The sequence below is a fragment of the Scylla paramamosain genome, chromosome 2, assembly GCF_035594125.1.
Source record: "Scylla paramamosain isolate STU-SP2022 chromosome 2, ASM3559412v1, whole genome shotgun sequence".
NCBI lineage: Eukaryota > Metazoa > Arthropoda > Malacostraca > Decapoda > Portunidae > Scylla > Scylla paramamosain.
In genome coordinates, this window is record NC_087152.1 from 35,808,343 (window position 1) to 35,824,316 (window position 15,974).

Below are 15,974 nucleotides of genomic sequence, written 5' to 3' on the forward strand. Positions count from 1 at the left end.
TTTTACCATTACTTTGTTCCGTTATTAGACTATAAGTAAATATTCAAATGTTCAAATGTATTTTATGAATTTTAAACGCAACAGTGACAAAACACAAATGTGATAATTTGTACCTATAAACGCCGAGCAGATTATTACGTCCCCTGTGTGTCCTGAATCAGTCTACCGCCAACTAGAGTTATTAATGTACTGTTACAGATGCAAACACACATGCCGTGGCGCCACCATCTGCTTAAAGAACTGTGCTAAAAGAGGCTCTTATATGTTTACGTACCTCACATTATGTTCATCAGCCTGACTACCACCAGAACTTTAAGACTCCATATACATGCCTTTATTAAACTAACACTTATCGAAGTAAATACGAGAATTTTTGTTAATATGACAAGACGTTTCTTTACTAAACTGACGTCATGTCTCTTCTCTTCTCAGCCACTGAAGATGACATCAATAATAATAATACTTTATATTTGCATAATAATGTACATGAAATTTGCTTTGTGAGTTCTCAAAACACAGCAGTAAAAAGTCAGTTTATATATACATATCTCATACAATCAACACATTTTACAAACAAACATTAAAACACATTAAAACATTAAAAACAAAACTTTCGAGTTTAACAATCAATCCAGGCCCGTGTAGCGTGTGAAGCCCGTAGCTGTTCACTCATTGTTGTGATGCTGCGGAGTATAAATAGTCTTAGATACTTCGATCTTTTCAACATTTGGACCTTAGTCGCTTATCATAGGACAGCATTTGAACGTTTATATGTTACGTCATTTTGGATTACCTGACATAATTGAAAAGTGGCCAGTTTAATTAACATCAAAACGTCTGGTTAAATGAATAAATGAAGATGACCTACGAAGGTATTGGCTCTTGCTACTACACCTGCCAGCCTCTCCACAAACTAACACTTTAAGCAAAACTTTAAGGAGAGCGGCATTTAAGTTCACCTTTTTTTGTACCCCTTGTTTAGCCTCCCTTGCGCGTAAAAAAAAAAAAAAAAAAATTAAAGTAAGGAAAGAGGCGATGTCTTTTCTCTGAGCACTTCATCGCCCACCTCGGCACGGGAAGGGCTCTAACTAAATCTTATGTCAGAGTCTAATGCCTGTGGGGTGACTAAGTGCCGACTATAAAGTAGGTTGTTATTCCGTAATGAACCATTCCGGCCGAACTTAATTAAGGAGTGTGTTTTCATTTACGCTTGTGAGTTATTAGGGCGCATTATAGTGTTACTTCTTTAGGACTTTTGAACACTAGTCTTCCAGAGGCAACTCACGGCGCCTCGAAAATTTACCGACAGCGCTCCAAAAGTATAACTCACATGTTTATGAGCGGCAGCACGCACGTGTGGGGAGCGTCTGGGTCTTGATCAGTTTTAGTAAATACCAATGTAGTTCCTTCTGAGATCCTTCTTCATCGCCTTATTATGATCCATGGTGAGGTCAGCCGCTCTAGATCCTTCTAAGATCTATTTTTTTTTTTTTTTCTGCCTCCTCTCTCTCTCTCTCTCTCTCTCTCTCTCTCTCTCTCTCTCTCTCTCTCTCTCTCTCTCTCTCTCTCTCCCTCCCTCCCAGACTTAAATCGAGAGAAAGGGAAAGCAGGTGCCTCGCATGGAAAAGATTTTTTTTTTTTTTAAGAAAAAAAACATCAGTGCTTTTACAAATCAATTATTCCTTTCCTTCGGTCTTTTTTTTTTTTTTCATATTCACAAGGTATGATGAAATTTCTCACGCAAAAATATGGTGACTAATAATCTACGTGAAATTTTGTTCAATCATTTTTAGTTATGTACATTATTCTAAATACTAAAGCAATCCTTCTTTAACTGTCACTGTTCAGCGAGCAGCTGAACTGGTCTGGGCGAGGCGCCCTCCGAAGGACACTCGTCACGAGGAAGGAAAGTTCTCAAATCGAATAGTAGATGAAGAATGGAATAAACTCAGTAATCACGTTGTTGGTGGAATGTCATTGGGGACATTTAAGATACCAATATTATGATCACTAACCGTAAAGATCCTGTGTATCACCCTTGCTACATCCCTTATCCCACAAATACTGGTCTGCTGGAGCGGGACACTTCAATATACATATTATAAGGTTTTTCTACGTAATGGATTGAATTCTTTTTTCTTTTCTTTTTTCCAGAGCTCGCTCACCCCTCTGGCAATGCACATAATTAATTAAGAGTATTTTCAATTCATGACGAAGGTGCGAATCATAAATTTATCTCAGCATTCCCGGAACTCGTCTCCCTGCTATGGACACGCCGTCTGTCACCTTTCTTATCGCCAGGTACTGAAAATAGAGGCAATATACGATCTCAATATTCCAAATACAATAAACTCGAAAGAAAAACGTGGTGTGTAAATCCACCACCTCCTTGGAGCACAGGAGGTCACGGGGTGCTTTTATCGACCATACTCGTACAGGAAACGTGTCGTGTATGAAGGAGTTAAGCGCGTAAGTTAGTTTAGCGTTTACGAGTTAAGTCTTGCCTTTGACGCCTGCCGTTCCCGTACTGAAAGTTAACCAAACACTTCTAATGGGTTTGTAGCAGCGTTTCTCAACCAGCAGGGTGCAACATGCCACCTGGCGAGCCGCTTACCTGAGTTATGGAAGTCTCAGTGGACGTCACGTACCGATAATGTCATTGGACTTCCACTGTTAAATTCTGTGTCGTATATGTGGTCTATTTTTCACAATTATGCGTCAATATTCAATAGAAAAGAAAAAAACATTCCAGTAAACCGTATTCTGTTTTATATATGATATTTGTAACTTCTTTATTTATTTTTTTTTTAGTTTTTTTTCATGTGTGAAGAAGGCCGGCCAAGGTCACAAAAATAGAAAGAAAAAGCCTGCCAATTAGCGGCTCACAGTGAAATAAATAAATAGAATAAAAATAGGAAAAAACACAAACTTTTATTGATCAGAAAAATAATGTGCCGTTAATGTAAAGCGTTTTTAATTACCTGCATACGTACAAACAAACAACAAACTCTCGTAGCGGCAGACGTGTTCCTCGGGGCCTGAGGGTCAATAAAGTGGTGAAGTCCGCCCATTAGCAGTCCGCGCCCTGCTCGTGACGCTTTTATGGACCTTTGTGCAGCACAGCAACACACAGGTCCGGCACTCGTGTTCCCGTGGTGGGCTGCAGTAGCTGTACTCTTTTGCTACATATCCTAGTGGACTTCCAGGAGAAAAAATGAGAAGTCTGGGTTTATATCGAGTTGTGTTGCTTAGCGGAGACCGAACGAGGCAGCGGCTGAAGGATAGACAGAGGGAGGTAAGTTAAAATTACCATTAAATTGATCAAAATGGCAAAGCTTAATAATTTCAAGAGTTCCGTTAATGAAAGGGTAAAATATTGTTGAAAATGGTATTACAAACATACCAAATTGCCTGTATCATTGAGCCTTATTGCATTCCATTCATTAGTGATGGAATTTCAATAACGATGGATGGGTTCGCTCGTTAAAGTGATGAAATTAATCCTTAGTTCACGGAATCAGACGCTACATATTCATCGGGATAATTACCCAGTTTTGCGTCACTCATTACGAGGCAACCTTCATCTATCTTGTGTCTCGTCTATCAGGGGAAAGAATGTGAAGCTGTCATGGTCAATTGCCGAATAAAATCTACACTTATTTTGTGTCTTCCTCTCAATCTGAAGTTTTCTGACCTGGCAATCTCCTTTCTAAATCTGTCAGTTGGTTGATTCTTAGCCGTTCGTTCATATGGCTTAAGATTGAGAGGAAACACTAAACACGGTGGGAATGAGTACAGATGGTTGCTTGATTTCTGACTTCCACTGTACAAAAGGAATATATACGAAACAAAGAAGAATAGACTCAGTAATCAGGTTGCCAGTGCCGAGTCAGTATGGGCTTTAAAATAATAAGTGAATTTATGAACCGGGATGACAGGTCGATACAGGTACTTAACAACACATGGAAATAGGAGCTCTGCCTGACACTATTTGATCTATACAAGGCATTTCCTGATCACTTAAATCTACTCTCTGTCATTATCACATCAGTCATTGATTCATCTCGGCTTCTCGATATTTGATGGTTCGTTTCCCATATTCCTACGACATCTATGGTTAAAATTCACTTAAACAGTTGCGTATTCATGAATGTGGCACATTTTAAATCTTTTTAGTTACATAAAGTTTGCTTAGCTTTGAAAAACAGGCTGTCCGGACCTTTTGTTAAGTATCCTAACACACACACACACACACACACACACACACACACACACACACACACACTGCACACCGCTCCGTCACCACACATCACCTCTCATCACACTCCATCACTAGCATCATCACCCACTGTTCCCATCACCTCCCATCCTTATCATTACCTCTCACTGAACAGCAACACCCATCTCCCCTCACCACTCATAGCGTCCCCCTGTCACCACCCATCACCCTGCACCACCCAACGCTTTCAATTCCTCCAACATTATTACAGGGGCTGGATTTTCGCCTTGATTTAGTAGTGACCTCCTCGCCCCTGGTGGAGATCCGCGGCTGTTAGTACCGCCAGCAGCAGCAGCAGTAGTAGCAGTAATATCACCAACATTTACAGCAATGACAATAATAACAATAAGAAAAATAATAGTAATAACAACTGTAGCAGTAACAACAGAGAACAACAGTCATATAATCATCAATGATAACAACGATAATTACAACAATTACTGCTACTACTACTACTACTACTACTACTACCTATACTAATACATATTGATATTTATTTACAAGAAGACAACAAATGAATAGAGAAGAGGAAAAAAATAACGAAAAGAGAAGGATTATCAATCATTTGCTCTCGCTCCTTTTCAAAATTCTTGACAATCAGGGAAGAAGAAAATATGTAGAATACTGTATGTAGTAATAGTAATAGTAGTAGTAGTAGTAGTAGTAGTAGTAATAGTAGTAGTAGTAGTATCATCAGCAGCAGTAATAGCTTTGATAACAATAATAATATTGCAAGTAAAATATAACCAGTTTTAGCCTTCAAAATAATAACACTAATAACACAACCGCCAGTGATGGTATCCAGTCTTAACCCGAGAGCCAATATACCAACCTGAAAATTCTAAGTGGCGATCATCCAATAAATACGAGTGGCGGAAATAGAAGGAATTAATCTTTCAGGCGGTGAGGAAGCGGAGCACTGCATGACCTGTGAACGCGAGGAGAGACGCCAGGCTGCTCTTCCTCCCTTCTCTCCCTCCTGCTGACCAAACATCATTTACCTGTATCTCCTCTAATGGCCGAAGGAGACATGGAGAAGGGAGAATAATATATAAGGGTTGCTGGAAGGGACCGCTCACACACACACACACACACACACACACACACAGTTTATAGATAAAAGAGAACCAAAAGTTATATATAGCGAAATACATAATACGAAATAATACTTATTACAAAATGAATGATACATAATCCAATGAGAGAAAGAGAGAGAGAGAGAGAGAGAGAGAGAGAGAGAGTCTGCCTGTTACATTTTTTTTTTTTTACGTTCCCATCACGCATTAAAGCCAAACATTAGCCATCACAGAGGTCGGCAAGGAAGGATATATTTTATAACTGAGCACCGCGAGCCCCAAGTGAGTGACAGGCGGAAATTGTACTGCCGAAATAAATAACTGAGGAATATACAAATTATACTTTTTTTTTTCTTTCTTTCCTCCATCAAAGATTATGGAGTGCTCGATGACCTCTGTGTGTGTGTGTGTGTGTGTGTGTGTGTGTGTGTGTACGAGTATTCCTGACTTTTACCATCTTGCATTGTAGGGATAAAGAATATTTGTTTGTTTGTTTGTTTATTTATTTGTTTGCTTATGTAAGAGGGACACTGGTCAAAGGCAACCGAAAACGTTAAAGAAAAGGCCCACTAGAGTGCCAGTTCTCAGTCGCCAGTATAGTAAATAATAGCATAGTAAACTGTATTGAGGAAGCTAAGCCGAGGTTGAGCACTGCGTCATTCTTGAGAGAGTAACGATTTTGAGATGTTTGTATTTGTATAGTAGTTGCAGTGTTTACGTAAGGCCCATAGAGTACCTTGTGTGTGTGTGTGTGTGCGTGTATGTGTGTGTGTTTGTGTGTGTGTTATTCGTCAAGGAGATTGGCTAAGGGAGAAACGAAAAACTCTCAGATGCCGACCCCAGAAAGAAAATGAGAGTAGGAAAGCTGAGGTGTGTGTCAGCCTCTGCCCAGCGCCACGCATCAGCCGTCCGTGCGTGTCTTGGCTCATCTTGTTAGAAGTCCCCTGGTCAAGGTCGGAGCAGAGCTGGTGGTGGGTCATCGCCTCTCACGCTCCCTCAAGGTTATTGCCTCTCACGCCTCTCAAGGAAAGTTTAGCCATGATTCACTCGGCCTTATATCCAAAAGGTTGAAGGAAAGAATGTGACTGAATAATTTCACCAGTTAAATGAGAAATAAATGTTTAGCGAAAGACAAGTATGAGCAGATCATTCTTTAGTTAGGGAAGAAATAAATGTATAACGAAAGACAAGTATGAGTTAGTGTGGTAGAAACCTCACTACCTTTAGCCACCCGCGCTGAGTTTAGTCAACCTAGTTTATTTATTGGTAATGATAAAGTGTAAATAATATAATGTAACAGTCAACATTTTTATGATTTGTTTCTTTTTTTTTTCCCGTTATAACCATGTTATTTAATATGGCTACCAATATTTACCCGGTTTTAGTGGATGTTTTTTTTTTCTTCTTTTTAGGTAAACTGGTGTTGCCTTCATATCTACTCTTACCCAGTTCAGTTTTATATAAATGGATGCCCTTTTTCCGCGCCGCTTCCGCCTCCAAACCATTTAAAAGATAAATGCTTCCGCTTGGAAGATAAATGTCTTTTTTTCTTCATGTAAAGCCCTCTAATTTCATCTTTATCCCCTCTTATTCTTCCATCATTCATCGTTCATGCTCCTCCATTCATTTAACACGGTAAAATGTCTCCTTTCTTCATTTTATTTTTTTTTTTTTCCTCCAGATGTCTTCTATGACCTGAGTTTCTTATCATGAAGCAGTTTTCTTATGCTTCACGAAAGTTTAATGACCGTTACATATTTGTTACAGCGCGTTTTCTAATGAGGCGAACACACCGCACCTGCTTCAACTTCATCTGGAAGTTTGTTTTATTTTTGTCGTCACAAGTAAAAAGTTTTCTCATCAAGACTTTTTTTGAAGACCACAGAGATGATTAGTGGAGTTCTCATTGGTACTTTTTCTATCGATGTGCAGAATCCTTGTTTAATTATCACAAGAATTATACAGCACCGCTAAAACCCCCAACAACAACCTCCACGGATTGTTAAAAGTAGTCGAGATAAAACGACAAGAGTAAAAAAAAAAAAAAAAAAGCCAAAGTTTTTTTTTTTTCAGTTTAGGAGTCTCATTCATTGACTGGAATTCTGCTCCACATTAAGGTCTTCAAACCGTTATTAGGACTAGCCCAGTGGTTGTTATTAAAGGATATGTAACGTTGTCGACGCTGTATCGTATGAGGCAAGAGTAAAGAAATTGCAGCAGCGATACAGATTGTGGAAAATTTCCTCTTTGTATTAATAGCTTCCAGTTTTCATATCCTTACATTACACGATTATTGATTTATTTAACATCTGCATGCCATGTGATTACTCGTAAGTTCTTACCACAGACTTTTCCGTGGTATTACGTAAACGAACATAAGCGATACCACAAAACACAGAACTTATACATTTGCTACGTAAGAACAGAGGAACATAATGAACGCTGCAAAACACAGAACTTGTACATTTATTACACAAAAACTACCAACATAGAGGAAGCTGCAAGAAGTCATCAGGCTTACTCGCGGCAGTCTCTGTATACACCACACACACCTATGACCCACCTACATATTTCTGCAATTAATTAATCTTCCTTTCCTTGCAGCGAGCGGGGCGAGCATTCACGGCCCCGCGGAGGTGTACATCAAGACGGGCTCCACGCTGGTCCTCACCTGCTCTGCTGCCATCCACGCTAACGCCATCACTAAGGTAAGGCCATAAGGGAAGCCACAACAACCCAGTACATCTATACCTGGCAATCTTGCATTAAACTTACCTATGTCCACCCATCACCCTTCTCTCTGGTCTGACAATGTAATTACTGCATCTATTTCGGCCCATTCTGCTTGAGAACCTGTTTTTTTCATGTTTCCTATATGTAATGTTGAGCTTGAATCACTTTTTTTTTTTTGTTCTAATTTCTAACCTTTAGGATTCTCTCCCTTATATGTAGGTTGTTAGGTTGCGTGCAGTGAATCAGTTAAAAGCTGCAATGGATGTCAGAGGAGAGAGAGAGAGAGAGAGAGAGAGAGAGAGAGAGAGAGAGAGAGAGAGAGAGAGAGAGAGAGAGAGAGAGGTGCTTGAACTGTTTACAAGCTCACCCTGAAGCTTGAACTCCTCTTGTGTTGTTGCGTGAAGAATTACAACATTCCCGACTCATTTCCTCCTTCTTTATGCCTTCGGGCCCTCCAGGTTGTGTGAAAGACTTCGCCGTCTCCAGAATATGCTACCAAGCTGAAATTTTTCCTCTCAATACTTACTTCTCACTAACGTGAAAGGAATACTCTACCGTGAAAATGAGTGCAACATTAGTAACGTTAAATACCACTTTTTTTTTCTTTTAAGCGTGAAAGAGACTCACCACGGAACAAAAAAGAAAAAAATAAGACTTAAAAACGCCCACTTCATTATCGCTTCCAAAGCCGCAAGAGAACAGCTTTCTCAACTTTTCATTGGTTGGATGGTCTTACAAACTGAAATTAAAAAAAGCACACATCAAATCAATAAATTCCAGAGCTTTTCACAGTTGATCTTCTCATAGATTCGCTTTCTGAAACGTCTCGGCGCCTTATCTCAACTTTTAACAGGCTCTAGTGGAAGTCATTGGGACCTTCAAAGATATTTCCATGATTCTAGTGAAAATTTAACGAGTATTTTCCACCACTGATAGAAGGAAAGCACCGCACCTACGAGAACCCGATTAATCATCTCTTGCCTTTGAAAATGGTCCTAACGAGAGATCTTAGAATATCGACCTTAAATAAAGCGAAGGAGGTTAACCCGTAGCACGACGCAGACCAGACCTCAGACGAACATATTTAGATGGACAGGAAGACCCGAGGGACCTGTTTTGCATGTGGGCGGCGGGCAGGTCAACCCAGACTGACTGGTGGGACCTGGTGATGCACGAAAATGTGATCCCAGCTGACTGGTGGAGAGATGGAGTGAGATGGAGGCGCCGGTGATGGAATGGAAAGACGCGGTGTGAGAGTGAGAGAGTGAGAGGGGACGTGAGAGGTGAAAAGATTCCCTCCGGGGTTTCAAGTTTTGGAAATGCTGAGAGTACTAGTGGTGGTGGTGGTGGTAGTAGTAGTAGTAGTAGTAGTAGTAGTAGTAGTAGTAGTAGTAGTAATGGTGGTGGTGGTGATGGTCGTAGGTGAAGAAAGGTGATGACTGTGGTATAGTGATGATGGTGATAATGGTCGTGATGGTGATGAATGGATAGATATGTAGGTAGGTAGATAGATAGATAGATAGATAGATAGATAGATAGAGAAGAGAAACGAAATCTTAGGTGGCCATGGTCGTGATGATGGTAGACGGTAAATATACAGTAATGGTAGTGGAGATGAAGAATGATTGATGAAGGAAGCTGAAGTGGTAGTGATGACTGTATGAGGAATGATGCGCGGTACACACATAGCAGTAATGGTTTACGCGGCACGGGAAAGGAGTATGAAAGGAAGGTAGGCGTGGTTATAGTGACAGAGGGCAGAGGGGCGGAGGTGGAGGGCGGGAAGGCGTGGGAGGTGGCGAGGGACAGTGGCAGCGCGAGTCTTGAGTGAGATATGAAGGCAGCGGCCCGAGGGGTTTAGCGTGGACGTGATTCGCTCTAAAAGATTTCTCCCCAATCGTGATCCGCTGCTGGAGATGAAAGGTTTATGTTTTCAATTTAAAGTGGGTTTTTCCTCCGCCCTGAATATTCATGGGTTTGATTGGGGGAAAAATTGGCAGCAGAAGAAATTTATGAGTCGTAAAATGCTGACTGGGCGCCCGCGTAATGTTCTTGTGTTAGCTTTCCTTCCTCCCCTTTTGTCGAGCTAACCTTGAAGCAACTCGACCGTTCTTATCTTTTCTGCATATTACATTTTTAAGCACAGGATTATATTTATGCGGACATTTATCAGCAGCCAAGAACTTTAATCATTTGTGAGGATAAGGAAACCGAGGGATATTTTTATGAGAATATGAGAAACTTTGCTACCTAATGATAATGTGTTCCCAAGGGATTTGTTTTCTTGGCTCCATCTCTCTCGCGTGAGTTCAAGGCCGCGTGCTGACCCACTTTTCCCCGGTGCTTGTGTTGCATTTCCTGGTCACCGCCGCCGCTTCCTTACCACCGAGCGAGGCTGCGAGGAGTACGCTAGCCAATGACATCTGACCCGACGCAATGAAGAGAAGTCACTTGCTTTCACGTACACACACACACACGCACACACACACACACACACACACACGAAAATGGACGATGATGTTGACAGTAATAATAATAATAATAATAATAATAATAATAATAATAATAATAATAATAATAATAGTAATAATAATAATAATGATGATAATGATAATAATAATAATTAATAAACAAGGAGAAGAATGAACGTAGTTATCAGAAATAAAACTAAATTATTCAAAAAATCAATAAAAAATGAGTGAACAGATAGATTGCTAAATAAGTGAATGAACAAGTAAAGCAATGAATTAATGAAAGGATAAACACATATAGATAAAAAATTAATGAATGAACTGAATGAAACCAAAGTAAAATAAGAAGAAAAAACCTATTATTAAGAAACAAATCAAAGATACGTCAAGACATTAATTAATACCAGACAATAAATCCCCATCATACCCTATAGAAATACAGTACAAGATATAATTATTACGTTATCATTACTATTATTGCCATTACAGAATCATTACCCTTGCAATGTTCAGCCAGTCACTTTAACACACTCGAGTCCGGACTTCGGTCAATCTTTTAGGAAGCGAGAGTGTAGTTGTCAGAGGCTCACGTGGAGAGAGAGAGAGAGAGAGAGAGAGAGAGAGAGAGAGAGAGAGAGAGAGAGAGAGAGAGAGTTATTACTAGGCTGTCCATAATGATTAAACCTCTTGCACACACACACACACACACACACACACACACACACACACACACACACACACACACACACACACACACACACACACACACACACACACACACACACACGTACCCAGCTCCCATTCTCTTAATTATCTTTGCACGAAATAGCTTATTGAAGAGCAAAGAAAGCTAATGAATCTCTCTCTCTCTCTCTCTCTCTCTCTCTCTCTCTCTCTCTCTCTCTCTCTCTCTCTCTCTCTCTCTCTCTCTCTCTCTCTCTCTCTCTCTCTCTCTCTCTCTCTCTCTCTCTCTGCAGGAATACCATCTTAGTAAATCTCATCAGTGTTTCTTTTCCTCTTTTTTATCGTTTTTACTTCTTATATTTACCCTTCTCCTCTCGAATATTGATTTCATGCCTTATCTTAAATGAAAGAGAGAGAGAGAGAGAGAGAGAGAGAGAGAGAGAGAGAGAGAGAGAGAGAGAGAGAGAGAGAGAAAGGGGTTGAGAGGAAAGGAATTTCTCTCTCTCTCTCTCTCTCTCTCTCTCTCTCTCTCTCTCTCTCTCTCTCTCTCTCTCTCTCTCTCTCTCTCTCTCTCTCTCTCTCTCTCTCTCTCTCTCTCTCCCTCTCGCTAACCCACTCCGCAAAAGACCGAGATTGCTAATTAGATTTCTCTTCCCCACTAAGTCCTGCAAAACCCTCCCCGATGTATGCAGTGGAGCGCGCCAAATGGAATCACGCGGCCAGTCTCCCTCACCTCGCCACCCACCACGGGGATCAACAGAGGCGCACTTAACACAGCAACAGATCACGCAGGACTCGCTCGACACTGATACTGATTGGAATCTTGTGTGCTGAGCTTGATGGGTCCTGTGTTTTTCGTGTCACTGTGTTCCGTGTTCCGAAGTGTTGCCTCTCTCTTTGTCTTTCACCGGGGTTGTTTTGAAAGGCCGCAAGAATGGTTTGGTGGTTTTCATTCTTTTTTTTTTTTTTTTTTTTTTTTTGTTTATCCCTTTAGTGGTGTAGAGTGTTTGTTGAACTTTCTCTAGAATCGTGAAAATACATTTGAAAATCTCAATAATTTCCAGTATTGCCTCTTATATTAGTTATCAGTACGCTTAAGAATAGAGGCCTCAGTATTATTCCAGGATTTTTTGGTTTTGTGTTGATTGAATACGGAACGGAAATGTCGGTTTTAGTGGAAGGGGAAGTGGCTTAGTGGAAGATGCAATACATATTGATTTTTAAGGCGTAGCCAATATTTTAATAACTTCTTACGGACGGGAAGAAAATATGAAAAAAAAAAATTGGTAGAGAAAATGTCTCTCCCTGGTTTAACTGAATGCTGTGTTGGTTATCTTAGACGCAAAAGTATGCATTTCATGTACCCGGAATATCAAGACAGGACACGTATTCCTGAACATTTAGACGTTTTATCTAGCGGAAGTTTTTAGGAGCCCACGAGAACACGAATAACAATCTCTGCGGCCGCTGAAAACAGTCCTTATGAGAGAACAAAGCGTTTGAGGACAGAAAACTTGGAGGGACGGTGACAGCGGGAAGGGAGAGACGGGCGCGTTCCTCACCAGGTCTCGCATGACTCAAGGAGGAATGAAAAGTGCAGAGCCGTAAAGCGCGAGGAGCTGCGACAAAATACGACGGTGACAGACAAAGAAATGTGTGCAAATGGATGCTGACGTTTCCTGTGTTTGCCTTCGTGTTTATCTGTCCCGGTGACGGAGAATAACACGGAGACACTCGTGCGCTGGATATGTATTGTGAAGTACGTGTATGTGTAGCGTTGTATGGTTTTAGAAGGAAAGCTGTGGGAGAGAGAGAGAGGGGGGGGTTAGGATCACATACTAAAACCTATTGCTCTCTCCCTGTTAGTCTGTTTGTCTATCTCTTACTCTGTTTGTCTCTGTTTGTCCGTCTTCCTTTATGTCTGTCCGTTTGTCTGTCTATCTATCTGTCTTTCTGTATGTTTGCCTATCTCAATCCGTCCACTCTCTCTCTCTCTCTCTCTCTCTCTCTCTCTCTCTCTCTCTCTCTCTCTCTCTCTCTCTCTCTCTCTCTCTCTCTCTCTCTCTCTCTCTCTCTCTCTCTCTCTCTCTCTCTCTCTCTCTCTCTCTCTCTCTCTCATGAATGAAAACTCCCTTCCTTGATCGCGGTCCATAAGTCTCCTCGCCCTCTTCCGATTTTCATGAAGGACTGTCGGAGGGACGTGGCAGAGAATTATAAATCTCTTAGCGTCTCCAGAATGGTAATTACGGTTTCATTTCGTTCCACCCCAGATCGTGAAGGTTAATTACATATTCTCTGTGCTCACAACTTTTCACCATCAACTCAGCTGTTTTTCATTCTCCCTCTCTTCATTTTTCTTCTTCTTCGTCGTCGTCGTCTCTCTCTCTCTCTCTCTCTCTCTCTCTCTCTCTCTCTCTCTCTCTCTCTCTCTCTCTCTCTCTCTCTCTCTCTCTCTCTCTCTCTCTCTTTACATTAATCCGTCACCCATGTTATTATTCTTTTTTTTTTCACTTCTCCCTTCTCGTTCTTTTCCTTCTTCTCTTTCTGCCACCTAATCTCCTCCTCCTCCTCCTCCTCCTCCTCCTCCTCCTCCTCCTCCTCCTCCTCCTCCTCCTCCTCCTCTCCTCAACTAAGCTCTTCTAGATTAGTGCAATTAAACAGAAAATAAGACCCAAAAGTACTGTTGCTTTGCGAAACTCTTGTTAACTTAAGCATTCCTCCTCCTCCTCCTCCTCCTCCTCCTCCTCCTCCTCCTCCTCCTCCTCCTCCTCCTCCTCCTCCTCCTATTCCTCCTCCTTCTCCTCCTCCTCCTCCTCCTCCTCCTCTATTCCTCTGTTTGTTTTGTTTTTTTCTTCTTTCTCACTTTCTCTCATCATTTCCTGTCTCCTTTCTTCTGACGCTTGTTTTCCCCCTTATCTTCTTCTCTTCATCACTTTTGTTTCATCATAATTTCCCCTCTATTTCCCTCCTCCCTATTCTTCCTCCTCCTTCGCTTCTCTTTATTTTGGATGCTTGCTTCCTCTCCCCTGGTTTTTTATTCATTTGTTTTACGCTTCTTCCTGTTCCTCTTTCTCCCGTTCACGTCCTCGTCTTCGTTCTCGTCTTCTTTCTTCTTTTTCCTCTTCCTCTTCCTCTTCTTCTTCTTCTTCTCTTTTTTCTTCTCGTAATCTCATTCAATTCCTCCTTTCTTTGCCTTCTCTTTCTCATTTTTCCGCCTCCTCTTACGCCTCGTTTCACCTCTTCTTCCTCCTCTTTCACTTCCCTCTCCCTCCCTTTCCCTCCCTCTCCCTCTCCCCTTTTCCTTTTCAGTATTTCCCATTACCTCCACCTTCCTGCTCGTCTCCCCTCCCTTCCCTTCCCTTCCCTTACGTCTCCTTGTCCTCCCATCCTTCCTCCCCTCACCACCTCCCTCTTCTTCCTCCTCCTCCTTCTTCCCCTCCTCTCCCTTCCCTTCCTTACCTCTCCTCCCTCATTACCACCTACTTGTTCTTTTGTTTTCACTCATTAATAAGGAAAAAAAAACTTGCTGTTATCTTATACTCCAAACGGCATTAATGTGTGTCATGTCTGCAGCAGGAGTGATAACGTTATAAAAGGCTCATAACGTATAACACATTCATAAGTGACATATAATGAGAATATATTTAATGTTATTTATGCCAAGAATATGAATGGGGCAGTATGTCGCGGGGTTTAATCAGCGGGAGTCAGGAAGAGGGAGGGAAAGAGAGAGAGAGAGAGAGAGAGAGAGAGAGAGAGAGAGAGAGAGAGAGAGAGAGAGAGAGAGAGAGAGAGAGAGAGAGAGAGAGAGAGAGAGAGAGAGAGAGAGAGAGAGAGAGAGAGAGAAGAAGGGTAGTTAAAAGGGTGGGAAAAAAATATATATATATAGTTATAGGGAATAAAGATTTAGGGTTGTATCATAGGAAAAATTGTTGTTGTTTTGAATATCTGAATTTTTTTTTTTTTTTTCGGTTGAGTTAGGAAACTGCCCGAAAAAAGGGTTAGTTATAGGGGCAGAAAAAATATGAACCGGCAGAATAAAGATTTGTTTGTATCATGGAAAAATTTTGTGGTTTTGAATATTTGGCCAGTTCTACAAGTTTTACAGGCTGAGTTATGGTAAGTGCCCGGAGAAAAAGGATAACTTAAGAGGGTAGAAAAGTATGAATGACGGAATTAGAATTTAGATTTAGATCAGAGAAGAATGTTTGTGATTTTGAGCACATTAATATTTTTCCAGGTTATTTAAAAGAGTCTTGGTAGAGTTAAGGAAAGTGCCTGAAAAAAGTGTGATTAAAGGAATAAAGAAGTATAACGCAATAAACATTTAGATTCAATTCAGAGAAAAATTATTGTGCTTTTTAATATCTGAACGCTTTTACACGTTATTTAAAGGGACTTATGGTTGCGTTAAGGAAAGTACGACGGATATATCTTTTCTTTCCACGCCCGAGAAAAGTTATAGTTTAGGTGGTAGAAAAAATATATATGACAACTAGGGTGAATAAAGATTTAGATTCAGATCAAAGAAAAACTGTGGAGGTTTAACAATTTGAATATTCTTCCAGGTTATGTAAAGGTTGTCTTGGAAGAGTTATGAAGTGTCCGAAAAGATATATATATATATATATATATATATATATATATATATATATATATATATATATATATATATATATATATATATATATATATATATATATATATATATATATAATGAGAATATATTTA

The 15,974-nt window shown here is 40.5% G+C and overlaps 1 protein-coding gene across 5 annotated transcripts in view; it reads left to right on the forward strand.

Annotated features, from left to right (window-relative positions):
* LOC135114105 (protein turtle homolog B-like) overlaps positions 1–15,974 on the forward strand; it is a 192,257-nt gene that overhangs the window by 153,435 nt on the left and 22,848 nt on the right. For all 5 annotated transcript variants that reach the window (XM_064029809.1, XM_064029842.1, XM_064029818.1 and 2 more), the window contains one exon: positions 7,960–8,063. In XM_064029809.1, the coding sequence (XP_063885879.1) occupies positions 7,960–8,063 (104 nt within the window). The remainder of the gene's footprint in view (positions 1–7,959; positions 8,064–15,974) is intronic.